We start from the raw sequence: 26,694 nt of genomic DNA, 5'->3' as shown, positions 1-26,694 counted from the left end.
CAGGGGCCTGGGTTTGAGCCCTGGCTCCGGCACCTCTAAGGTAGGTGACCCGTGTGAGTCACCTAGCTTGTGTGAGGGTCACTCTGGTATTGGCACCCATGTATGGAGCAGCGGCTAGGTGCTGGGCACGCAGGATACAGAGGCAATCAAGGGGACCTCACAGTCCTTTGTTCCTCCGTGATTGTTTCTCTTACTGTGTGTATGTTTCCCATGGCTGCTACAACAAATTACCACAGTTTAGTGACTTAAAACGACATGAATGTATTATCTCACTGTTCTGGAAGACTGAAGTCTGAAATCAGTTCCACTGGGCTGCAGTCAAGGTGTTGGCAGGGCTCGTCCTTTATCAACTGGAATCTGTTTCCTTGCCTTTTTCAGCTTCAAGTGACCACCCGCATTTCTTGGCTTGAGGCCCCTTCTTCTGTCCTCAAAGTGCATCACTTCAACCTCCGTTTCCATCGTCATCCTACCTCTCTTCTTCTGTGTCAGATCTCCTTCTGCCTCCCTCCTATAAGGACACTTGTGATTAGGTCGCCCCCACCCGGATAATCCAGGCTACTTTCTTACACTTCAACATCTTTAACTTAATCTCATTTGCAAAGTTCTTTTTGCCAAAAAGGTACCATTTTCCATTTCCAGGGATTAGGATGCAGATATCTTTGGGGACCATTATCCAGCCTACCACAGCATGTCACAGTGCAATTTATGTCTGTTTATTGTACGCAACTGGGTCTCCCGGGGGCAGGGAGACAGCCCTGCTGGACAGCTGCCACATGTTTGCTAAGTGAGTGAAGAAATGAATGAATGCATGCTTTGCATTTGAGAGGAAGGTAACATTCCAACGGGGCTGTAGAGGATGAGTGTGAGTTTGCCAAGGGATATTCTAGGTGGAGTGAGCAGCTTGTGAAAAGGTGTGGAGGCGTGGGCTGAGAAGTTAGCGTGGAGGACGTGCAGGTGGAGTGGGAGAGCGCAGAGGGAGGTGATGCTGGGGCGGTAGGTAGCCAGGTCACAGGCAGCCCAGAGGGCACACTAATGGGCTTGGGTTTTGTCTTACGAGGAAGCAGTGTATGTCATGGTTGCTGCCATCATCTTCGGAGTCATTGCTTAGGTTCAGATCCCTGTGCTGCCACTTATATGCTGTGTAACCCTGGGGAAATTACTGGACCTCTCTGAGACTCAGTGCCCTGACTACTTCCTAAGGCTCTTTTGAGGAGCAGATGACTTTCGATGCTTGCAAAGCACTTAGCACAGTGCCTGCAACAGTCACAGGAATCAGAAAGTATTTGCCGCCGCTATAATTGCCATCATTGTTTATAAATATCATGTCTCTTGTTGATGACGATGTTGGGGAACCTTTGAAGAATTTCAGCCAGGCCGTGGCATGGTCAAGTTTGCTTTCTAGAAAGATGCCTTTGACACTCGTGTGAAGATGTGGGGACCAGCACCGGGTGGGGCATCACACGGGGGGTCAGGAAACCAGTTGGGGGGCTGTGAGAATGATCTGGGTGAGAGACGAAGAGGCAGAGAGCAGAGATGGGTCCAAGAGAGATGTTGTTGCCATCAGGGTGTTCCAGAGATGTCTTTTCTGCTGATGTTCCCAGCTCAGAATGGTGCAAGGTGGCTTTTAGAGACCATCTAGCACCTGCGCCTCCGTCCTTGCTTTTCAGACACCTTGCCTTAGTCTCTGGGTGAAATAGTGACACAGGGGATGGAAGGGATGGGACTCAGGTCCTCGGCTTTAGTGGCAGTGAGGATGGGGGTGGGGCGAGGGGTGGCTGGCTGGTGGAGGCTTCTGATGAAAGTGCAGCTCCTTATTGCTGGGCCCTGGGGAGGGGGGCACAGTGTCTGTGTGCCCCCCCCTCCCCTCTACATCCTCCTGCTGCCCCTCCGTGCCTTAGCTCCCCTTTCCAGCTTGTTCTCTCACCATTCCCCACAAGAACACTTGCAGAATCCTGGTAGCCTAGGGGCGTAGGAATTTTGTGGCTCTGAGTTGAGGAAAATGGGCTCAGCTGCGTGGGGGAGGATGAGGGGCCGCCTGGGAGGCGGGTGGAGGAGCTCTGTGTTCCAGCGCCAGAGGAAGAAACCCGGAGTCCAGAGCAGGACGTGCTCAGGGATTCGGTACTGCGCGTCCTCCGTGGTCTTCCACTCACGCCCCTTCATACATCTTCAGGAGGAAGCCAATTCAATAGAACCTACTGTGGCAAGATTATGATTGTTACTTCAATCATATCTTAGCCTGCAAGGATGTTGGAGGAAAATATATTTCAATGCCACGTTCAAAAGAGCTGTCATTTTTAACATTGTAAATGAATTTTTCAAGGGGGTGATGTAATGTTGTTATTTTTAATACATTCTTTTTAAAAAATGATTTTACTTCAGTTCAGATCGATGCATGCTGGAGGGAAAAAAGATCCAAAGAGAGCTGAAACACAGGTGGGCCCTTTAAAGAAAGCTCTGTGTGCACATCTCTGAATTTACAAGTCAGGATCACAGTGCATTCTTGAGGTTTCTGATAAATGGCTGCTGATAGCTTTACAAGAAAGCTGGGAGAAAGGAGACAAACAAAAAAATGAGATAAAATCTGTGCAGTGATTGCAGGAACTTGATGTGTGTGTGTGTGTGTGTGCACGTGCACGTGTGAATGTGTTTCCCAGCAGTATTACAGTGGCATCAGCAAAGTAGCTTGCATTCGGTTCTCGGGTAGTGTCAAACTACAGGGTCCATCGACCTAAGTGTCAAACTACAGGGTGTGTGTGTGTGTGTGTGTGTGTGTGTGTGTGTGTGTGTGTACAGAATTGAAAAGCGCCCCAGAGGTGATTTGGTCCCATCCGATACGGAACCTGTGGCTCAGTGAGGGAGAGTGCTGGTGCAAGGCATACACAGAACCGGGCCAGAGCTGGAGAGAACCCACCTCCTGAAGCCCCATCCAGTACTCCTCCCACTCTTCTCTGCTGTTTGCATCTCTCTGTCATTCTCCTATGGTGCACTGACATTTCCTTTTTTTATTTCTAGGAGTAATCAGTTGCCAGCATCCAGTAAGGTCGACGGTGAGCTCGGCGTGCTGCAGCTTGGTGGGTACCACTGGGGCCTCTGTGCTGTGCCCATCAGGGCCCAGGGGGTCTTCATTTGGTCTGCCTGGGAGGTAATGGGTGGTAGCGCTCTCTGCTGGCCTGGGGGTGGGGCTCCTTTCTTCCCACCTGACCTCAGGAAGGAGGGGCTGGCCCGGTGAGTAGAGCAGGCTTCTCTCTTTTTTGGTTGATGTCCAAATCCGTCTTCCCCTGCCTATCTCTCCCGAAGAGGTCCTTATAAGAAGTCTGGACGTTTCTACATCCACACTGGGAGAGAGGGGGCAGAAAAGCCTTTTCTGCATTTGCAGGTTCTTTTAGGGTTGCTCAGAACCTATAGAAGTCTCTAGAAGACAGTGCTCCGTCAAAATATTAGTATATCTCTGCCTGGAGAAGCCTATCCTTTAAACATCTTCCCCCACATATCACTGAGGTGTAAAATACAAATCGTGAGGCACATCAGTGCACAAACCTTGAGTGTTCAGCTCAGTGCCCTTTCACATGTGTATACATCTGTGTACCTCCTCTGCAAGATGTAGATAAGAACATGTCCATCCACTCTTCCGTTTTGAAGCCATCTTTTTTTTTTCTCTCTCTTTCTGGAATTCTCTACTCTCCAAAGACTGATGTGTTTGCAGGACTTGGCAAAAGCCAAGAATAGAATAAAGGAGGACAACCAAGGACCAGACATGAAAGGACGAGGCTTGAGTGCCATTGACCTTTGCTCTCCTCCTGGAAGCCAGCAATTTACCTGTTGGACCATTTTGGCGTACAGGAGCTGAGAGCTGCTCACACCCTTTTCGTCTCCTTTTAAGCACTCCCTTCAATATGAAGGAGGAAAGCAGCTCGCCTTTTAGAAGTGACTTGCGTGAGACATGCTGGCAGTTTGCTTTGATGAAGTTGAAAGGCAGGGGCAGGCCTCCGAATGATGGAGGCAGGGGTTTGTTTATTCTGCTTAGTTCTTCTCAGAGGTAAGAGGAGTTCCTCAGAGGTTTGTTTTTTTTTTGTTTTTTGATTTTTGTCTGCGTTGGGTCTTCGTTGCTGCGCACAGGCTTTCTCTAGTTGCGGCGAGCGGGGGCTACTCTTTGTTGCACTGTGCGGGCTTCTCATTGCGGTGGCTTCTCTTGTTGCGGAGAAGCCACGGGCTCTAGGTGCGCGGGCTTCAGTAGCTGTGGCACGCGGGCTCAGTAGTTGTGGCACACGGACTCAGTAGTGTGCAGGCTCAGTAGTTGTGGCTCACGGGCTTAGTTGCTCCGCGGCATGTGGGATCTTCCTGGACCGGGGCTTGAACCCGTGTCCCCTGCATTGGCTGCACCGCCAGGGAAGCCCCCTCAGAGTTTTAATCATCAGGAATGGCTGGTGGGATCATTTGGCCCACCCAGGAAGGGGCAGATTTCACTGGGCACACGGCTGTGCAGAATGAAGGCCGGAGCCAGGAAGGGCTGGCATCTGAAGCCTTTCTGTGAAGCGCTTTAAGATTTTCTAATGAAAGCCACTCCTGTTTGGACATAAAGTTCCCGGCCTTGGGACCCCAGAGGGCTTCTATTGGGAGGAAGGCTTTTAGCAATTCTCTCAGAACCAAGCTGTTTGAAGTGTGTGTGCCTTTTCCGGAGGGAGGCCGACCCCTCTTTGCCGGTGGCTCAACTGATGATTTAGAGAAGAAGACGGAGATAAAAGATAAGAGGGCGTGCAACCCAGTCACCCAGAGAAAGGGGAAGAGTAGTTTGGGGTGGGGGGTCAGAAACAAGGAATAGCATTCCCTTCCCCATCCCAACTCATCTTTCTTTGGTTCCAGTCAGCAAACTTTGGTTAGCATTACACGCCTGGGCACATACAGGGCTGTCAAAGGCACTTTTCATCGCTGTGATGAAAAGTGGCCTTGCCTTCTTGGAGGGTGGGGCTGGGTGAGACGAAGGAATAGAGGTGACCCCTGATAGCAACACACAAAGTGGATGACCAGCAGCTCCTCACTGCTTCAGGAGGTGAGTAGGCCAAGACTGGTGGGTTCCAGAAGTTTCCATAGTGAGGTGGCATTCAGACTGGGCTTGATGGATGAGCAAGGTCTTGTCAAGCAGAGATGTGAAGCGAACGATGTTTGAGGCCATCTCTGGATGTGCGTGGAGGATGGATTTTAGGGGCTGGAGTCTGCACGTTTGGGAGACTGGTGAGGGTCTCTTGGAATAGTCCAGAGAAGAGGTGCCTGGGGCCCTGTTCTATCTGGGGAAATCCTATGGGTATTTCAAGACCCTGATCAAATATTTACCTCTTGTGGGAAGCTTCCCTGACCGTTTAAGGCAGAATTATTTGCCCCTTCCCCTCTGCTCTTATAACCTTTGCACCCGTCTCCATTTTAGCACTAACGTCGTGTTCTTTGTTTGGGGCTCTGTCTCCCCCTCTAGGCAGTGAGCTCCTTGAAGGCAGGGGTGGTGTTTTCACCATCTCTGGACCTCCTCCGTCCCACATAACCAGTGGCCCATCGTGCGTGCTCAGTAAAGTGCTTGATGAACGAATAGAAAAATGACAACACATTCCTGTAACAGTGGGGAGAGAAGGCGGGGGGCAGCGTATGAGGATTCTGGAGGCGGTATAATCTGGAGGCCGGAGCAGCGTGGCGTGTGGGAGAGGGTTGAGGTTTTGGCCTGGGTCCCTGGTGGAGGGTTGGGGAGATGGAGTCTTACCAAAATGGAAGCCTGGAAGGCTTCTGTGCTGAGAACCCTGAGTCCGGGGCATTGGGGCACTTCCAGGAGAAGATATCTTGCAGTTAGTGTGAAGTACTGGGTGGGAACCTGGAAAAAGAGATATACGGGCCTCTATTAAGTACTACCAAGTATATGTATATGTTTTCCTCCAAAGGGTAAATAAAATGGTGTGGGAAACAAAATCCCTTGCTTCTTTTCAACCAGGCATTTACACCAGGGCCTTAAAAATGCATTTTCAAGCCACTGGCGTTTGCAGCTGGTTTTATCTGTTTGGCCAACACGTCATGCTGGAGTGCTCTGTTTTCCTTTGCACGGCCATCCCGCCACATCTGGACCTGCCTCATGGTCCTGAACCAGCTCCCTGCACAGGCGCCAGCTGCCTCCTGGCAGAAGCCGAGGGAGGCTGCCTGTTCCTGGGGGCTCCATCAGTCAGCCCCCTTGGGGCCCCCAGCCTCCAGCCTCAGACTTAGTTCATGGGGCTCAAACAGAGCATGTTTCAGCCCTTGTTCCCTTCAGGACAGCCTTAGACTAAACAGAAGCCTCCAGATAGGCTTAAATCCTGCCCGCTCTGGGCCTCCAGGAAACAGTCGGGCTGAGGCATCACAAGGACCCTTCAGGGCCTGGCAGAATCACTCAGTTACTCTCCCCCTCTGTTCTGGCCCTCAGATGCCTAGGATTGGATTGATCACACATCTCTGTTGCTTAATTAACATTCTCAGTATTGACCTTTGCAGAGCCTGCTCATTGGCCTCCCTCTTGCCTTTCCTTCCTGATTTCCCTTTAGCCTCATGCTACACTCCCATGACCCTTGTCTCCGTAAGCAACCACTCTCACGTATTTAGTGATTTCTTTCTGCTTGTGTATGTTCTTGCAAAAATGCTTAGTGTTGTTTTGTGTGCATGTGTTTATAATGGATGTAAATCGTGTTGTGTTATACACCCCATTTGCTTCCTTACTTTCTCTACCCAGAGCCATGTTTTCAAGACCCGTGTGTGTTGCTGGGTGAACATCTGGTCTTTATTTCAGGTGTTTTTGTAAGGCCACGGTCACAGGGTGGCTTTTTTAGAGACCCTAACTGAGAAAGGTTCTCATTTAAATTCCAGACTTGTTTAAAAATTTTGTTTCACCCTGAAGGTGAAATCTGTCTCCATCTCAGTGGACCGAGCCTCGTGCTGTGCCTGGTCCTCCTCCAGGGGAGAAAAGGAGGCTGTGGAATAAGGTTTATGGCGCGTGTTCTGGGGATGTTGGCCTTTGCACGCCGTCTCAGAAGATGCGGGGCAGGGACTGTGACGTTTCTGTAGTCCCAGATGCACAGAATTAGGGCAGGCCATGTTGGTTTCTATACAGCGTGGCGTGCGTTTTAAATAAGCATTTAATCTTGGGGAAAGCGGGATGGAAAAAGTCTCCAGAGGCTCTCTGGAGACCGGCCTGCCCAGCTTTGCCAGCATCGTTGCCTTGGGCTGTTTTCACTTGGGTCCTGCCTCTGAGGGTTCTGGTAGATGCCGCGGCAGTGCGTATGGTGGCGAGAGGGAGCCTCACCGGCTGGGACAGCACAGGCTGATGCTGGCAACACCCACGCCGGGACCCTCTCTGGGCCTCAGTCACCCCAGCTATGAGAATGTGACTTAGTTTCCCTTCTGGCTGGAGGTCCAGGGAGGTCTGACTGGCAGGATGGCCGAGCAATTAGGAGTTGGCCTGGGTTTATGTTCTATCTCTGCAACGTTCCATCTGTGTGACTTTTGGTCAGTTCCTTAACTTCTCTAAGCTTCAGTTTCCTCATCTTTAAATGGGATGCTGATACTCTCTCGTGGAAGCTGTTCTGGGGCTTAGATGATAAAACCCAGATGGTAAGTAAATGAAAGCCACGATAGTGATAATCTATTATAACTATTATTATTCTCGCAGGAAGGGCGGCATTTTCTTTCCTAATTCCGCCCTCTTCATGTTTGTCCTCAGGGGGACAGATCTGTGGGTCACGCCCACCTTTCGTAAGAATTGTGTCTGAGCCAGGCTTTTCTGGGCCTGACTCGCAGCTTAGGCCTAGGCCCTTGTTTCTGCACGTCCACGAGCAGAGCTTTCTAGTGGACTGATAGCCAAGTCCCATCTGCCAGCATCCTGGGACCAGCGTGGGGTGACACGGAGCAAGGGCTCTCACTCTGCCTTTCTCCTTCTGATGAAGGCTTGGGAGCCTCAGCGGGGACAGGGGGTGGGTGGTGGAGGAGCCCTCCTCTCATTCCAGCCACCTCAAGACTCATCAGCGTCCTGGGCGTTACACGGCTTCCTAGTCTGTTCTCTGTGAGTCATAACAAGGAGCTCACGTGGCCACGGTTGTCTTTCAGAGGATGTGGAGGATGAACTGCTAAGGGAAGAAGTCATCCTGTCTCCAGTGCCATCGATACTCAAGCTGCAAGTAGAGTCAAAGCCCATCGACCTCTCAGTGGCAAAGGTGGGTGTCAGTTGAAAAGTGCCAGGTGATGTGTCTGGATTTGAGTTGGTGTGAATTGAAGGCATCTGGGTTTGAGTTGGTGTGGATGAGGTGATTTTCTTTTTTTTTGTTGTGGTACGCGGGCCTCTCACTGCCATGGCCTCTCCTGTTGCGGAGCACAGGCTCCGGACGCGCAGGGCCAGCGGCCATGGCTCACGGGCCCAGCCGCTCCTCGGCATGTGGGATCTTCCCGGACCGGGGCACGAACCCGTGTCCCCTGCATCGGCAGGCGGACTCTCAACCACTGTGCCACCAGGGAAGCCCGATGAGGTGATTTTCATCTCTCTGGCTCCATTCATCCTGTTATAATCTCTCAGTCACTGTTAAAATGGAAATTTGCATGTGATGTGGAAGAAAACCTGAACGGAGAGTCAGGAAAACAAGGGCCTAGTCCTGGCATCTCCCTCTCCTTCTCTGAGACAAGAGGTGAGGATACAACCTCCTCCCATTCAAACATTCCGGAATCCAGCTTTTCTGTTGGTCCAGAGCTCTGCTTCACCATGTCCGCAGCCGGTAACTCCAGGGTTGCGATGGGAACGGGATAATTGTCCTCATTAGCTTGACTGTGCTCCTGCACTGGTCCCCTGAGCTGGGCTCAGGCTGGGCTGCAGTGAGGGAAGGACAGGGAAGTGTTACCAATTCCTCAGCGCCACCTGGGTTCACACCAGTGACCTCCTGGAGTCACAGGGCTTCGGGAGCCGGTTCCTGGCCTCAGCAGCCTCCTCTGTGGGGATGTCCTGGATTCCTCACCATCTCTGCTGCCATAGGGCCTCACCCTTCTCCGTGGCCAGTGGTTCCTGCGGGATGGAATGCTGCCCCTGCTGTCCTCCACTGGCTTTTCAGCCTGGATCCAGGAGGGAAAAATAAAACTCCTGGGGACACAGCTGACCCTGTTCTCTTCCTGCTTACCAAGTATTTACTCAGCACGCAGATGAAAAGTCAAAGGTTTTTCTAGAGGTTTTGTCCCTCCCCATCCTTCTCCTCCTTTTCCCTTCCTTCTTTTGAAACTACAGGGAGAGGGTCAGACACAGTTAAGTAGCCCCAAGCCTGGGAGTAAGTGCTCTGGTTGTCTGTAGCCGCAGGGCTATGATTCTTTGCAGTGGGTACCGCTATTTGGTGAAGGGTCCTCAGCGGCCTCTAAAGACCACCCAGTAGTAGCATCTCCAAAAGCAGCTGAAAAAACCGAGGCCCACACAGAGAAAGGAGGCCCCAGGACACGTGGTGTCCACAGCCACAGCAAGCAGGACCCAGGTTTCCAGGCTCGTAACCCTGGGACCTGGCAACCATACTGTGCCTAGCTGGGAGCTGTCTTTCTGTGATTGAGAGAATAGACATGGGCTTCAGCCAGAAAACTCAAGGTCCTCTAGTTTCTAGGCTCTTGGGAAACTCAGTCCAAATACATCGATGATCGTAGTTGGTGCAAGAAGGGGAACCAAGCCCTGACAGATGAATTTACCCACCCCTCTCTCCTGGGTGCCACTAGCCCACATGTGATGACGTGTAGACAAACGCTCTGTCACAGAGATTTTCCTTGTACTTAGTGAAAAGAAAAAAAGAACCGATTCTAGAGGGAAACGTGAGTCTGTAGGAAAGATATGACCTGCAAAGAGACGGTCTGAGTGGGTAGTGACAGAATCCACGTGCTGGCCCTTCAGATACTCTCGGATGTAAAATCATGGCGGAGAGAGAAGAGGCAGCCGGCATGGGGAAGGGGCGAGTGGAGATGAGGCTCTGCTTTCCCATCCACGGGCTGGTCAGTGGGGAGGGGTTGGCACTTTCTGGGGCTCTGGAGGGTGAGGCTTGGGTTGATGGGAGATCCGTATCAGCCAGAAGTTTTGAGAACACAGAGCTGTGAAGAAATGGAGGGGCTGCCTTGGGAAGTGGTGGGAACCCTCTTCACTTGGTGGTTGGAGTGTTCAAGCCAAGTTTATGGGGGGAACCGCTCTCCGGTGATGTTGCAGAGGAGATCCTTACATGTAGGAAGGGGTTGTACCAGTGTGGGGTTGGCAAACTTTTTCTGTGAAGGGCTACATAGCGTATTTTTGCCTCTCGGTGGCAACCACACAGCTCTGCCATTGTAATGTAAAAGAAAACACAGGCAATATGTAAACAAATGGGCATTGCTGTGTTTCAATAAAACTTTATTTACAAAGCAAGTGGAGGGTCGGATTTGGCGTATGGGTCACAGTTTGCTAGAGCACCAGTTCTCAAACTTGGCTGTACGTTGGAATCACCTGGGGAGCTTTTAATAGTACAGATGCCAGCGTCCGACGCCCAGGGGTTCTGCTTTAGTTGGCCTGGCACGGGGCCTGGGCGTCAGGATTGTTCAGGGCTCTGTAGGTAATTATAATGTGCAGTCGAGAACCTCCAAGGTCTTCTGTAAAACTAAAATTTTGTGTATCAAGGAACTTCTAAGGAAGCTCAAAAGGTTTTGGCCTGGGTCAGCACAGGCTGGTAAGGTTTACAGATATTCCAGAGGTAAGACCCTGAGGGTCCATTTTCTCTGTCCTCAAATATGAGAAGAATGGGTTTGCAAAATAAAAAGAAAACAGATTACCCTGCTGGAAAACAGGCTACCCTGCTAGAACTCAAGACCAGCTCCTGTGGGAATGCAAACACCCAGCAGTGTACTGTTGTTTGCTTTTAAAACAACCAATACAATTCTCTCTTCTTTTGACAGGACATAAAGACCATTCTGTTTGGTTCCAGCTTTTGCTGTTTCAACGAAGAATGGAAACTTCAGAATTTTTCCTTTAACGACTCAGCATCATTAAAATATGGCATCGTGCAGAACAAGGCAGGTTGTTTTTAAGTGCCCCCAGGGACCCTGCTGTGGGCCCATCACGGACAGGGCCACACGTCCCCCAGTTTGGTAAATCCTGTGGGTGTTGCCTGCGCCAGCCCCTCATTTGCTGAGTTGTCACCCAGGGCAGGAACTTCACGTGTGGCTGGCAGAGCAGAGCGGGGCAACGTGACCGCTGCCGTGAGGGGTGCATGATGCCGGAGGGGACGGGGAGCAGGAGGGGGCCTGTGTCCGCTCAGGGGTACCAGAGAGGGTCCTTAAGCTAAGTACTGAGAAACGATTTTGCAGGTAGAGCTGGAGAAAGGATACTGGAGGCAGAGGGCAGCATGAACAAAGGGAGGCCGTGTGAAAATACAGGGACTGCAGGAAGGGGCAAAAGTACCAAGCGTGAGGACCAGAAGTGTGCGGGGAGGATATGATATAAGACAGGGAAATGGAGGTAGATTGTGGCAGGATTTGAACATGGCTTATACACAGTTGCCAAGATACACATTTTCAGGGCCAGAAGATAACTGTAAAATCCGGCAGCTTATCCAGGTTCCGTTTCTCAAGCCCCAGGAGCCTCCCCCTGCCCCACACTGCCTGAGGAAGAACCCCAAGACCACCCACTTCTGCCCCTAACTTGGCCAAGTCAGCACATCTTCTTGCACCCCGAGTTCAAGGGCACCCACGGCCCCTGCTCTGACAGTCCTTGTACTTGTTGATGCCTACAGGGGTGAGCTCCTCAAGGAGCCCTCTCCCTCCAAGTCACACCTACTAGGTGCTGAGGCAGGCCACTGGCCGGGGAACAAGATTGCTTACACAAGCGGAGGCTGCCCAAGGGGCTCGCTTCTGGCTGAGATGGTCAGGGAAGCCTTCCTGGAGGAGGAGGCCTTTAGGATGGGCCTTGAAGGCTGGGTAGACAATTGACACCGTCAGCCTGTGGACACGGAAACATGTCTCTGGATGCCTGGACACCCATGGTGACAGCCGCTGACGGGTCGTGAAGAGTCACTTTCCCCCCATCACACACCACAGACTTTGCTCCTTCCTCTAGCGATGGGCACCTGGGCCTCTGTCACCCCCTCTCTGTGACTCAGGGTCAGCACTTCACAGAAGTAGTCACCACGCAGGAGACCCCTGTTTGAGGCTCTGTAACCTGTTGGAGGAGGCTGGTTCTGGAGGAGCAGGTGGCCCTACCCTGGGTCAGTTCTCACAGGCACTGACGCGCGTCCTTCTTTGCAGGGTGGTCCCTGTGGGGTTCTGGCAGCTGTCCAAGGCTGTGTCCTACAGAAACTCCTGTTTGAAGGAGATAGCGGAGCTGACTGTGCTCGGTAAGTCAGCGCTCATTCTGGCAATAGCTTCTCTTCCCAAGGCTTCTCCTCACTGTCCAGAAAAAATAAGCAAGGAAATGTGTGTTTGTTCCCTGATATTTCCCGTCTTCTGGAAAGGGAAACGGTGGCTGGCTAACAGGGCCAGTGCTGACCAGTTTAAATGACCTGCATGCCATTTGTTTCTAAGAGCAGGGAGGCTTGTTAAGTCCTGTGCCACATGGGAAGTGGCAGTTGGAACAGCACTGAAACTCAGGCCACCCCCTCCTCAGGAGTGGAGCACAGCAACCGCCAAATCCCATCTACAGCCAGGCCAGCCTGCTGACCCCTCCACTGAGCCCAGGTCTCCCCTCCCTCCCCTCGTTCCCCCACCTCTGCTAACAGCCATCTCCACACGGTCCAGCCAGACCTGCAGGATACAGCTTCCTCCCCTTGGCCATTCTGTCTCCACCTCACACGCTGAGTGTTTGCACACAGCCCTTCATTCTCATCCTTACTCCCTCCGCAGACATTTCTGGAACATTCTGTGCGGATACCGGTGATTCAGAGAGGAATAGACGCATTCTCTGTTCTCCCGAGTGCTCTGTGAGGTTGAGGGATGGAGAGAAATCCATAATCCTACCTTGCAGCTGGTGCTCAGGTAGAAGGATTATCGAGGGGCTACCCAAGGCTGGGGCCAGCTCGGCTAGTTGGAGGAGGCAGCCCTCTTACCTTAACCAGTAACTGTGTGCCCAGTGGTACCGAGTCACCCTCAGATTTACAGAACTCTGGCACTTGTCTTTCTTTTTTAGTTCAAATCTAATATACATACAGAAGAGTACACAACTCAAAGAAGGGCGCAACTCATGTATGTTCTGCTTAATGAATTATTGCAAAATCACACACTCATGAACACAGCACCCAGATCAAGGAAGAAAATATTTCCAGCTCCCTGGAAGCATCCTCCTGCCCGGTAGATACCTCCATTCTCTTCTCCAAAGTTGTGATTAAGCGGATTTGAAAATCACAGCTTAGTTTTGACAATTCCTGAACTTGAATTCAAGGGACTTGCCTTTTTTTTTTTTTTTTTTAAAGACAACAAGGCCCATCCCCCATTTATTCACGTTCAAATTCCTGGGAAAGACACTAGTTCCCCAGACATCCAGCCAAGCTTGTACAAAACGAAACACATTTTACCAGCTTAGAGGATGTGGCCTTAGACAGGATTCAAGTGAAGGTGGCTTTTCATGCTGGGCATTTCAGAATTTGTCCGATAATATGATTTGTCTCATTACTTTACAAAGTAACAATCAAGGTGCTTGGTTTCAAGCTGAAAGACGCTAACCATGAGCATAGCGTAACTGCAGCCGGAAGCCCAGCGACACAGCATTTGCACAGCAAGGTCTGACCTTGTGCTGTTCTCCTCCCCAGTGCCTGCTCTGCAGTCCAGTCCAGCAAAGCGCGGCCCACACAGTGAGCGTCCGATGGTCAGGGACGCTCCTGGCTGGCTGGTTGGCTGGGACTGGCTAAGTGAGGGACCTCTGGATGCCTGCCCGCTAAGGGCGCAGGGACCCTCTCCGAGCACATATGCACCTCCACTCCTACCTTCCCTCCTTGCACTGGAGAGGGGCGCACGGGGAGGACTTAATAGGCGCCTGGAGGGCGTGCGGGCCTCAACAAGGCAGCTGTGGCCTTGCCCTCATGGCACCTACGACTGAACACGAGAGCCAGATGAACAGGAGGTCCCAGGGGGACGTGCAGGGAGCTCAGGGCCCACCCGGACGTGAAGAGGGTCAGGCAGGCTTGCTGGAGGAGTGACATTTTAATCTTACTGAGATCCGGAGGATGAGCAGGGCTCCTGACTGGCTTTGCACATACCCTCGCACAGGCTTGTTCCTCCCTCGATTTCTCCTTTCCCAGCAAATCCCTCGGCCTCCTTCCCTGGCTCCTCACGCGCAGAGGCCATGGCCTCAGGGCCGCCTTCCCCGACCTCCCCAGACGCTACCTGCAAGGCCCCCACCATTGGATGCCCTCTTTATCCAAGTCATTACTTGTCCATTGTCTGTGCGCCAGAACACAAGCCCCCTGAGAACAGGGGCCTTCCTAAGCTGCCTGGGCCGTAGCCAGTCCCTGGCATCCAGCCCCAGGCCTAGTGCACAGAAGAGGCCCTCGGAACTTTTGTTGAATGAACGAACGGGACAAACATATGAGTTATCCAGACTGACTGGGAGGGGAGGGGATAGTATTCCAGTAAGGAGAACAACATGTGCAGAGGCCTGAGGGCAGGGAGTGGCCAGGGCAGAGTGTAGGGGGCAGGGCGAGACCCGGGCCAGGCTGCCAGAGGGCCCTTGGGGCCCAGCGGCTTGCTCAGGTCAAGCCTTGGCCTTGGCCCTCGTGGGAGGTGTTTGATAATTCATTTCAGCCCCCACGTCCGTTCAGAGCTGCTTTTGAACTTGGACTTTGGACTTCTTGGGGGAAGTTGTAGATCATTTCCCAACAGTCAGGGAGGGGTGTATAAGTTGGTTCCCGGAAGGGCCGTTTCTGCCCAGGGCACAAGGCAACCTCCCACTAAGGGGATGTGACAGCCTCTGGATCCCCAGGCACGTCCTCGGGAGAGAGTTCTGCTCGCCACACCTGAGAGGGGAGCTAGGGCTTGGAAGGCAGAAAGCCATTCAGGCTGGGGGCGCAAGACGGGCTCTGGGCAGAAAGAAAACTGTACCAGCTGTGGGAAGAAGAGTTGTGGCCAGCCTAGATTGAAGGCCCTCGGAGGCCGGGCTGGTGGGGCAGGAGGGGAGGAGGCTGGAAGGGGCTGCTGGCTGCTGGGAGCTGTGTGTGGGGTGTGCCTGGTGGGAAGGAGCCCCGCTCTGGGGGAAGGCGGCCTGGGTAGGCCAGAGGAGGCCTGTGCCGAGCAGCTGGGAGAGCTCGGCCTGCTGGCCAGGCAGGGTCCCGCCCACGGGAAGCGCGGAAGGGTTCATGCCGCAGAAGAGTGACCTCACCTTTGTTTGGAGTCCCACAGCCGTGGGTGCTCCTCGTAAGTCCCTCCCCTGTGGCACCTCCACACCTGCGGCCCCAGGCCCTGCACCCAGAGCTGCTGTCCATGCAGACCGAGCATAGTGGTCTGGCTTCCTGCTGGTGCTGCTGGCCGAGCAGGCCCAATAGTGGGCATTCTTCCCACCCATCCGAGAGGGAGGGGCGGAGAGCTTGGCCCAGTGACCCGGCTGCTCTCGCTGAAAGTGCCTCAGGGGACTCAGGGAGACCGGGCTCCGAGGGACCAGCTGGGGGAGGTCCCAGTGGTGATGGGCTGTGGGCAAGGAGTACCGGCTGCCTCCACACCCCCCATCCTATGTCTCCTCCTCTGGCTTCCGCTGCTGTGGACCTAGCTGTGCTGAGGCATGAGCCTGCCTCGGGGCTGGAGGCCGACTGGGGGCGAGAGGAGAGAGTCCTCCTGGGTTCAGGCTAGGACTTGGGTCAAGCAAAGGTCAGGGGAGTGAGCGGCCGGGGCCTGGGGCTGGCAGCCGAGGGGGGAGGTGAGAGCGGAGTCTGGTCGCCGTTTGCAGAGGTGAGGCCCTACAGGTTGGAGGCCACAGAAGGTCGTCCTTGCCAAGTGGGTGTCGGTGCAGCCTATAGGTGCCCGTGCTGAGGCTGCGGGGAGTGCCCAGCTCTGTGGTCCTTAGCTTGTCCCAGGATGGCGGTTGCTGAAGAGAGCACTGGACCAGCCAGAGACCTGGATTACAGTTGTGGGCCAGCAAGGCCTCACTTTCTCCATTTGTGAATCTCTGTCCTGCCCAAGTCTGACTCAGTAAGGAAATGCAAACCAAATCCTTTGTAAATCAAGGGCTGTGCAAGTGGGTGGGACCTTGAGATCGCCTGTTGTGGTACATATGGGGAAACTGAGTCCCAGAGAGGGAAAGATGCTTGTCCAGGTTCACATCTGACCTCCGGGGCAGAGCCAAGCACGTCTGTCACACCACACTGTTTCCTAGAAGAGACCCTGAGCCCCAGGCGAGCCAGAGAGGCCAGGAGGGGCTGGTGCCGGGAGGCTGAGTGTCATGGGCTTGAAACACCCGAGGGCTGGACACCCAGATGGACTCTCAGTGACCAAGGTGCAGCTCTTTAGGCTCTGTAGTTTACGAAGGGCTTCTAGGCAGAACCTCCCCATTTTCCTAATTTGGGAAAAAAAAATATCAGAAGAGTACAGAAGAGTAATATGGCAACCCCCTGGGGACCTGCTGCCTCGTGTGAGTAAAGGATGACATTCGACATCCCTGCGGGAACCTCTCGCAGCCCGGCTCCTCTGGTTTCCTTGATGCATTTGTACGATCTTAATATTGATTGTTTGGGTCATTGGTGTCGCTGCACAGGCTGGTGTGCTGAGCTGGGTTGGAGCCTTCAGTACTCCCTTTTGACTCTGAAATTCTAAGATTTCAGAAATGATCTGGTTTTAAAAAAAAAAAAGGGAAGAAAAAAGCAGGAAAGCTCCTCTGTTCTCTTTAGGAGCACTGCGTTGGCCCTCATGCCACACAGAGGCGGCACCTGCAGCTGCTGAATGCTGGGCGCTTTGGGAGCTCCGGGACCAGGGCCGGTGGGCCTTCCTGCACTGGGTCTGCAGGCCTGGGCGGGCGTGGCCCCCTGCTTGCCATCTCCCCGCGCGAGGCTGAGTGTCATGAGCTTGAAACACCCGAGGGCAGGACACCCAGATGGACTCCCAGTGACCAAGGTGCAGCTCTTTAGGCTCTGTAGTTTACGAAGCCGCACGAGGATGTGACTGCGGCCTCCAGGGAAATCATGCTGAAATAATGGCTTCTTGGCAGAGGTGGTGTTTTTTCTGCAGGGCTGTCTGGCTTCATTAAGACTCATCCCATCAGGCCGGCAGCCGGCCTCTCCTCAACTGGGGACGGCAGAGCCGGGCGGCAGGGCTCGGTGTTTTTCCACTTGAGGAGGGCTCGTGGGAAGCGATGGTAAGCCTCGTTCCCCTGCGGGCTCGGGGAGCGCCACAGGCAAGGGGGCTGTCCTCTCGCCTCTACTTCCCTTTTCAACTGGGCAAGTCGAGGCCCAGAGAAGGAGGGGCACTTGCCCAAGGCCCCTCTGGACCCATTAGCGGAGCCAGGCTTGGAACCCAGGTCTGGGGGTCCCCAGGCCAGCTCTGGCAGCGTTTGACCCTGAAAGGGGGCAGAAAGGTCTGCAGTCACTCACCAGCTTCTGATTCTTCTATAGGCTCAGACTAGCGGGCACGTCAGGGTGGACTGGTGAGCCTGTTTTGAGCTAATGATGGTAGAAACATCTTTTTAATCTGAAAGACTTGGGTAATTAAGCCAAGCACAGGATGTATTACTTCCTGACGCCCGTCGCCCACCCTTAGACAAATCCTGCACTTGTTCTGTGAGGTATTAGACTCTTTTGAAGAAACTTCTCTTGGTGCGAGAGCCCGGCCAGGTGCTAGATTCGCGGTAGGGGTTGGATAAGCGCGTGCGTGACTGATGAAGGAAGTGCAGGACCACCCTGGTCACCGAGGTGAAGGCAGACCCTGAGTTCCCCGGCGATTCACTGCAGCGCCTCCCTCCTCCCTCTTGTCATCCGCACGCAGCCCAGCCCTGAATACCCTGTGGCCGGTTACCCGGCAGAAGGGCCGGGCTGGAATGATGCTTACGGGCATCTGGCCCAGGGTCTGCATTCTGGACATTCATCTCCTTGGAATCGCAACCCACGGTTGCGGACTCCGTCATCCCCAGGGCTTGTTTCCTGCCCCACCCCCATCCAGGTGACCGCCAGTCGTGTCAGTCCCACCTCCTGAGCACCCACGCCCATCCCCTTCCCGCCCCTGCCCAGGACTGGGGTGCCCTGCTCCTCAGCTGAGCTGTACGGCCAGGGCCCGACCAGCACTGCTGCTTCATCTTGTCCTCCCTCCTGTCCTCACTGGACATACTCATCACAGGCTCCTCCTACAGCACAGGTGTGACTAGGGCACTCCCCAGCTAGATCCCTCAACATGGGCAGGAGCGGGACAAAGTTATGCCTGGATTGTATCCTCTGTCTAGCATGTCCGTGCTGGAACACCTCCAGACGGAGCTACCAGGTCACCTTGCAAACATTCACTATGGTCCACACTAACTTACTGAAGCAGGTAACGCTTGCCTGAAAGCTGCTCAGTGCAGCCACAAATAAGATTTTAAAAACCAACATATATTAAGTACTTATCGCATGCCAGGCACTGTTAGAAGCACTTCACACGTATTACTTCATTAATCATTAAAACCACCCTGTGAAAGAGGTACTATTATTGTCCCTTTTTAAAAGGGGGAAACTGAGGCACAGAGACTAAATGATTCACCCAAGGTCACACAGTTAGTAAAAACTGGACAAAGTGAAACAGCAGTGAGGGAAGGAGAGCGTGGCGAGGTGGAACCAGCCATCTGGAGCTCCTGGTGTTGGGGGCCAGCATCCCTTTGCCTCTGAGCCCATCTTTCCTGCACCTGCAACGCTATCAAGAGATCTGGCTCCTGGGCCCGGCCTATCTTCCAGGTCTCACAGGCTCTAATTTACAGACCCTCTGAACTTCCGTGTTTCTACACAAAAGTTCTCATGCTTTTCATTTGCTTCCATTTAGTCTCTCCATCCTTCCCTGTCTTCTCCAGCATGCTCTTCCCTGCGTCAGCTCCAGACACAGCTTTCCAGAAAACAGTAGCACTGGGAGAAGTGTGGTGGTCGGGCCTGGGTTCCACTCCTGGCTCAAGGCCTTGGGGAAGCCCCTTGCCCTCGCTGGCCTTCGCCTCCGCACCCGGATCCTTTCTCCTTTGTCCGATGAGCCCTGCTTTCCAGGCCCTCCTTGGTCCTTGGCAGCCTCTCCTGAATCCCAGAGCAGTTTCCTCACCTTTGTTTTGATAGTTGACAGTGGCCCAGGGCCAGTGCTTCCCGAATCTCAGGTGCCCGGTTTGCTGGTGGTGTGGTAGCCGTTTCCAGAGGAGCAGGCAGGCTTCCTGAGGCTGCAGACATACCAGGCAGTCTGCGTCTTATTGAGTTAGAAGCATTGCCTGGTGTCAGCGGCTTGTCGTCACTTTCACGTCAGATGTAGGGAGTTCACCATCCTGTGAACTCTCTGGCCACAGCCAAAGTGGGCACTTGACGTTTCCATAAAAACAACAGCAATGGGTACCCTTTATTGAGCATTCTCCACATGCCAGGCACTGGGCCACGGACCTTACACAGATCATCTCATTTAAAGCTCCCAACACGATGAAGGAGGTACTACTGCCCCAGCCAGTCTAGGGATGGGGAAACTGAGGGACCCTATGTCACGTTGCCTACCACTTTAAAGTCACTGGACCACAACGGCCTAGGTGCAGACGGCTGGCTCTGTGGCCCACGGACTGGGCCGTGACCACGTGCTGCCCACCATGGTGACCTGTGTCCTGGTCTCCGGGTTCTCCTCTCCTATCCTGGAGAGGAAGGACAAACACCAGTTTTCACCTGCTCCCCACCCGACAGCTCAGCCTAGAGCTTAGGGTACTTGGTGACTGAAAACATGGAAGCTCCCTCTACGTTGCTGGGAGCGCTGGCGTCAAGCCTCTTTTGTTTGTTAGGTAGTGAGACACTCAGACACTCAGCCTGCCTTCGTAGGAATTTAAGAAAACTTCCCAGAATCCAGGGGTGGGCAAGAAGCACGGCTCTGTGGAGCCCTGGAGACGGAAAGAGCGTCTGTACGTGGCTATTGCTTCTTCTGTCTTTCTCACGGACTTCATGCACTAAGGGCCTCTTCGTTGCCGTTTTTATGGTAAGAGGTCTCTCTGCTTTTTTTTTTTTTTTTTTTTTTTGCGGTTCGCGGGCCTCTCACTGTTGCGGCCTCTCCCGTTGCGGAGCACGGGCTCCAGACGCGCAGGCACAGCGGCCATGGCTCACGGGCCCAGCCTCTCTGCGGCATGTGGGATCTTCCCGGACAGGGGCACGAACCTGTGTCCCCTGCATCGGCAGGCGGACTCTCAACCACTGCGCCACCAGGGACGTCCCTCTCTGCCATTTTTGACACCACTGACTGCCTGTCCTTCTCCAGCCCTTTTGCTCCCAAGACTGTAACGGCCCGTCTCCGAGCTCTGCCCTTCCTGCCTGCCTCCCCTGCCTCTCCCACGTGCTGGAGTTCCACGAGACTCCAGCCTTGGCCGCCGCCTCTGCCCTCCTCATCCTCTCTCTGGGAGATCTTAGCCACGCGGGGTGCCGAGGACCCCTCACACGCTGCTGGTTCGTAAGCCTCTACTCAGCCCGAGCCACTCTCCTGGGCTTTAGAGCGACAGCTTCACCTGGGCATCCCACGTGCACCTCCAGCTGCGCACCGCCCCCCCAGTCCCCGCCCCGTCGTCTCACGTGCACCTCCAGCTGCGTCCCCCCTGCCGTCCCCGCCCTGTCGTCCCACGTGCACCTCCAGCTCTCCCCGCCACCCCCGTCCCCCTCCCGTGTTCCCCATTTCAGTTGGTGGCACCAGCATGCACTCACCGGAAGCCCAGCGTCATCCCGAATCCTCCCTCCCCCACGCCCCCACGCCCCCACGCCCCCACGCCCTACGCCCTACATCCAAGTAACCGGCAAGTCAGGCTACTTTCCCCTCAGCACTCGTGGTCTGGTCTCCTGTCAGCTGGGGGAGCGCAGGGCACCTGCTTGCGTGAGCCGCTGTCTCCAGGGGCTTGGGCGTCGGGGCTGGCCAAGGCTGGGCGGGGCAGGGTGGTGCCCCTGCCTGGGATGGCAGCAGTTCCGGGCTCAGTCCCCGGGGCTTTGTCAGAACCCGCAGGCTTTCCTTCCACCGCTCCAGGCCCTGCCGAGTCTCCAGAGGCCCCTTCGCTCCCGTGGGTGATTTCCTCAGCCTGTTCCTCCTCCAGCCCTGCCAGGGCCCCTCTCTCACAGCTCTTCCCTTGGTCTTCATCTGCAGAGGCCCTCCTCCCAGGCTCTGCCCGAGCCCCTGGGCCGCAGGGCTCCGCTGGGCAGCAGAGGAGAGGACAGGCCATCTTCCACAGGGCTGCGCTGTCTCTGATGTCTGTCCCCATAGGCATAAACACACTTCCCTTTTCGTCCTCAGGCAGCTGCAGCCTTCAAACACTCGTAGGACCCGCTGCCTGGCCCTGGCCATCGCAGACATTGTGTGGCGGGCTGGAGGCCACAAGAGAGCCGTGGTCACACTGTAAGTGCTTCCCTGGGCTGTGTTGCTACCACTCCACCTCGGGCGGGCACAGCTACAGGCCAGCTGGCTGTGCGCTTTCCTGTCCTTGGAGAAATCATCATCTCACACAGGCCGTCTGGGCCTGAGGACCGTGTCTGTGTCCTCCCAGACCCCTGCCCTGTGCTCCAGGCCAGCAGGAGCCTGGAGAGTTGGCCTGATGTGCTGGGCAGCCCCACACCAGGGGAGGGCCACCCCTCCACATGGCTCCGGTCGAGAGGGGTCAGATCTGGGGGATCCCTCTCTGCAGGGGGTGCTGGCGGATGTAACCTGCCTGAGAAAACCCATGCCCTCCTCCCCGCCCCCTCACCGGCAGCTTGCTCCCCTCTACATTTCTCTGATCCGGAGGCCTCGGAAAACAGCCTCTAGGTCGACCCAGTCATTTGTACTGCTCCCCCAAGTCCCCAAAGCACACTCCTATCTGCTCTGTCACTTGGATCCCCGTTCCAGTGAGGAGACTCAGGGAGGTGAGAGATCAGCGGTGGAGCCAGCGCAGTCTTCCCTGGTACCTCCGTCCTACTGGTGGAGGATACCATCCTCGTAATCTATGGGGATGGTCTGCCGGCTTTCCAGCCTGACCCTTCAGAGTGGAAGCATCACTTCATCCCAGCTGTGTGGCTAAGCTTTAGTAAAGGGGGTGCCCTTTGGATCCAAGGGCCACACCCTGGAAGGGGGCGCAGTGGTCAGTAGAGCACAGAACTTAAGAGACTCCAAAGGCTGACCCCCAGTGCTGTTGCTTGTTGGCTCTGTGACCTTGAGTAACTGACTCAGCTTCTCTGTGCCTAGCCTGTTTACTCACTTGGAAAATAGGGGTGATAGTAATGATTACTTAATGGGGTGAATGTGAGAATTGAACGAGGCAACATAAATAAAATGGTCTATAATGAATGACAGTATCATCGATCAGTTTAAATCATTTATCCGTATAAATAAGTGGTAAGTAATAGTGTGAAGCACTTAGGCTAAGGTCTGGACCGTACTAAGTATGGTGTCAGTGTTGGGTATTATCGTCATTATCATTATTGTTCTCATCGAGTGCTTGTCCTTGGTACCCGTGTTCCAGGTAACTTACAAACCCTGGCCCTTAGGATCTGCATGGCAGCCTTGAGAGCATATGGGGCAAAAATTCAATCTCTCCTTACTTTACAGATTAGGAAACAGAAGCCCAGAGAGGGGCGGTGGCTGGTCCAAGGCTGCACAGCAGGCTAATGTCATAGTGACCCCATACCCAAACGCAGCTTCTAGCCCATGCCTTCCTGGGCCGCACATGCAGGTGCTGTGTAAACAGATGTCCTCCAAGAGGACAGAGGCTGGACTTCAAGTCCTAAAGACGAAGGGCAAGTGAGCATTCCTTAGTCTGGCAGCATGCTCGTCGGTGGGTGAGAGGCAGACTTCCTGCTACCAGGATTTGGGTTTGGTTATCCCGAGCTCTCCCTCGGCTGTCCTTTTTCCATCCCATATTAGCACCCGCACTCTACCCCCTCCCGTTTAGTGGAGTTCTCTGGACCCGGCCTAGCGGGTGAGTTCAAGGCGGGGAAACGAGGTGCGCTTGGCTCCCTTCTTTCCTCTGGGCCACCTTTTGGTTTGTCCTCATTGAGCAACCCGTGTGGTTTTTGCCCTGGCTCTGGGGCATGTCTTCTCTCCGCGCAGAGACTCATGCATCTCCCTTTCCTTTTTAGGGCTTCGAGAACACAGCAGTTCAGTCCAACCGGGAAATACAAAGCAGACGGAGTCTTAGAAACAGTACGGCTTTCTGGAAAATTATCACGCGACCTTTGGCTTTGTTTGGGGACAGTCTCCTTTCATATAAGTAAATCCTTCCTCAGTTGGGGATGGGCCAGCCTTCCCTGTGGCCCAGGCCAGCAGAATCCTCCACCTGGGATTGGGGTGCGGGCAGAGGGGGGGGCCTTTGGGATGAGCTCTGGCCAGAACTGGCTTTATGGCTAAAAGGCTGATGGGCGCCCTGTCATGTTGAGCTTGTACAGAACATGACGTCCCTCCAGCGTTCGATGCACCATGCCTTTTGGCTAAACCCCAGCCTTCCCCGTGTCCCCCTTTATGTCATAGCATCCTCTCTGGGATTGCCATGAGAGGGTAGTGGGGGTGCAAGGGAGAGGAAGTTAGCAGAGAAGAGCTTTGATGGACGGAGCACCAGCTGGAAGGCCAGACCCAAGTAAGACAAAGGACAGCAGAGAAATGAGAGACGTGTGAAAACGTGGAAACTCGGAGACTCTCCCACAAATTAACCTCCTCTTCACTGAGGATTTTTGTTTTACTTAGCTTGTTCCCTTTGACCTTTTGGGCATGTGTGGCCCTGGGATCTTAGTTAAGCATCTCACTTTGTTGGATGTTATCTGTGAAAGTGTTCTTTTCTGACCTGCATGAGAAAGCACAGGAGACGCATAACCACTGCTTTGCACTGAACTCAGGGCACTGCCTGCTGGGCTTAGAACAGGCCTGGTGATGGCGACCTGAGTGGGTCACCCACCCTGTACTCCCCTGTCCCCCCCCCCCCCCCGCCCCCAAGGTGCTCCTCAGGTATCTGTGACTAGCCTGCAGGGTGCAGCCCCGCCCGTCAGGGCCATCCGTGCATGATGCTGGCTCTGTGGCTTTAGTTCCATGATGTCTCCAATCCTGGGGCCTCTAAAGGCAGGCCCAGTGTTGCTGCAGGGCGGGAGCCCCAGAGACCCCAGCTGGGCCCTGCAGCCTTTGAATCACACACAGGTGTAGGAGTGCCTCTCCACCCCCGCTCCCGCGGTCGCCGCTCTCTGAGTGCAGGGACGTTCCCCAGTGGGGTCTTGCAGCTGCTGAAGTTAGGGCCGCAGAAACGAATCCAGCACGGGGGACTGTCCCCCGGGCTTGGGCAGCTCACCCTGTGTGTTTGTGCTTCCCAGCTCACACTTCACAGTCTGACCTGCTACGAGGAGCTGGTGACTTTTCTTCAACAGAGCGTCCATCAGGTATGAACAGTGGTTTAGTTTGTGGGCTGTGCATTGCTAAGCTTCTGCTTTCTCTGTGGGAGACATGCTGGTGACCTGGGGTTGTTCTCCGTTCATCCCCACCCTGGGGTAGTGGGGCGATGTTGGCTGGAGAAGAGTGGGCTCGGGGGCAGAGGGTCTGACCTCTGCCATGATTTCCTGGAGGGCTGGCCATGGCTACAGGTAAAGGGAGCCGCTGCAGCGGGGGCTGCGGAAGCAGGGATGGAGCGGGGTCAGGCTGAAGGGGAGCAGCTATCGGACTGTGGTTATGAGAGCTTTCTTTCTGTCCGAGGGCAAGCAGCTACCTCTGCAGGTAAAGAACACTTCGTCAGCGAGTGGGGCTCAGCACCGTCTGGGGAAGTGACCAGGACATGGGTTCCTGGGCTGGGCTGGAGGTCTGAGCACCGCTCATGGAGATCCTGATAGTAGAGGACCTTGCTTGGTGTCCCGGGAGGCAGGGCTGGGCCCGGAGGGGCCCCTGGAGCATCCTGTCTACTGGAGGAGAGCCGTGCACCTGCTCCAGGCTGTGAGATGGGGTGGAACCCAGCCAGGGCCTGGGAGCAGCCCATCAGAGGGCTGAGGGAATTCAGAGTTGGGCTGTAGCCTCGGGGCTTTGTGGAGGAGGTCATTGAATGCTCCGGGGGTGGGTGAAGAGCATTGTCTCTGGAGCCATCAGCGTCAGCGGGTGTTTGCATCTAGGTTACACCTCTTAGTAGCTCTGTGACCTTGGGCAACTTACTGGACCCCCTGTGCCTCAGTTTCCTCCTGTGTACCATGTGGCTGATGACAGCGGTGCCTGCCTCAGAGCGCTGTGCAAAGCGCTTGCCTGGAGCCACCGTGTCCTGCTCTGTGTTCTCGGGGGTCGTTAGCTTTCGTTGTGGGTGTTTCATCACCATGGTGATGATCACGTAAGGTGACCTTGATATGGGTTAGTTGTAGACAGGTAGAGATGGGAGGGAAGCATGGCAGAGAGGAGCAGCCTTTCTGCGCCAGCCTGTCCCGCAGGTGCGTGGGAGGGGCTCTGGTGTAGGAGGGGTCCTGGCCTTGGCGCTGGGGGTCCTGGGCTGGCTGTCACTTGTTCCCTGGCTTTCTCTGGTTCTTCATGAGCATAACCCAGTGGGCAGTCCATAGATGCAGCGTGCTCACCACCGGCTCAGGGCCATGGGGTGCCTGGAGCAGAGGCCCCGGGACCTCCTTTGCCTTATTCCTTGGTCACAAGTGGCCTCAGGATAGTCACTGGGCTTCGGTGGCCTCATCTGGAAAGTGGAAGATGGAGCAGTTAGTTAGCGGGTAACTTCCAGCTCTTTACTGCCCAACTGTGATTCTTAAAGAAGAACCTTAAACGCATGGCAAAGAATGTCTTCCAAATTAAGGACCAGGCAATTTAAATAAGCAGAAAGGACACCTTTTATTAAACATACCAGAGCAGTGTGAGAATGCAGCAATGCCTCCGAGAGACGAGCAAATCCTGGCAGCATCAGTGTGCATTCAGGGAGGCCAGGACCAGGGGCACCTGTGTTCACACTGTCAGGTGACGCAGAGCTGGAGGAGGGAAGCCCTGTGGGGCAAAGGAGGGGCCCTGGGGTGATTGCTCACGTGACCCCAGGATCTGAGGCCCCATCATTGCCCCTGAGGCCCTGGGGTGGCCCTTCAGCACCAAAATCATCTGCATCCTTGTCTATAGATGGGGTCTCCCTCCTCCCTTGGCCTGTACCCCCAGGGTTTCGATGAAGCCCGAGCAAGACAGTGAGTGTGAAAGAGGTTCTGAGAGTGGGACCCTTGCCAGGGGCGGGAGCCGCCTACTTCCTGCCACACCTCTGGGCTCAGAGCAATTCCCCCCCCCCCCCCCCCCCCCCCCCCCGCTCCTGGCCTTGATCCCTGGGTACGAGCGGTCACCATTTGGCCCTCGCTCTGGAAGGTGTTGTTTTCTCCCTGCAGTTGAAATTCTGTTTGTGCTGGAAGCCGTTGAGCTGCCTCAGCACTACCCTCACCAAATTCGTTTTTCATGGTCTGGGCCGAGGAGGGCTTCCTCGTGCCAGGCCTGGAAATGAACACTGAACCACGTCTGCCCAAAATAAACAGCCTCCTTGCTGTGTTTTCATTACCGCTCACCCTCCTGGTGAGATGTCTGGCTGCCGCGCCCTGCGAACTGGGGGATGCTCCCGCCCCTGCCTCCCAC

At 54.6% G+C, this 26,694-nt stretch overlaps 1 protein-coding gene across 1 annotated transcript in view; it reads left to right on the top strand.

The window, feature by feature from the left end:
- Positions 1 to 26,694, top strand: part of MINDY4 (MINDY lysine 48 deubiquitinase 4) — a 102,783-nt gene that overhangs the window by 51,069 nt on the left and 25,020 nt on the right. The window contains exons 6-12 of the mRNA XM_004269940.3: positions 3,013 to 3,071; positions 8,104 to 8,210; positions 10,930 to 11,046; positions 12,277 to 12,365; positions 21,400 to 21,501; positions 23,217 to 23,280; positions 24,432 to 24,497. Of these exons, the coding sequence (XP_004269988.2) occupies positions 3,013 to 3,071; positions 8,104 to 8,210; positions 10,930 to 11,046; positions 12,277 to 12,365; positions 21,400 to 21,501; positions 23,217 to 23,280; positions 24,432 to 24,497 (604 nt within the window). The remainder of the gene's footprint in view (positions 1 to 3,012; positions 3,072 to 8,103; positions 8,211 to 10,929; positions 11,047 to 12,276; positions 12,366 to 21,399; positions 21,502 to 23,216; positions 23,281 to 24,431; positions 24,498 to 26,694) is intronic.

The sequence above is a fragment of the Orcinus orca genome, chromosome 9 (genome assembly GCF_937001465.1).
Source record: "Orcinus orca chromosome 9, mOrcOrc1.1, whole genome shotgun sequence".
Lineage (NCBI taxonomy): Eukaryota > Metazoa > Chordata > Mammalia > Artiodactyla > Delphinidae > Orcinus > Orcinus orca.
The sequence above is the reverse complement of the archived record's forward strand: the minus strand, read 5'-3'. Positions and strand labels throughout refer to the sequence as shown.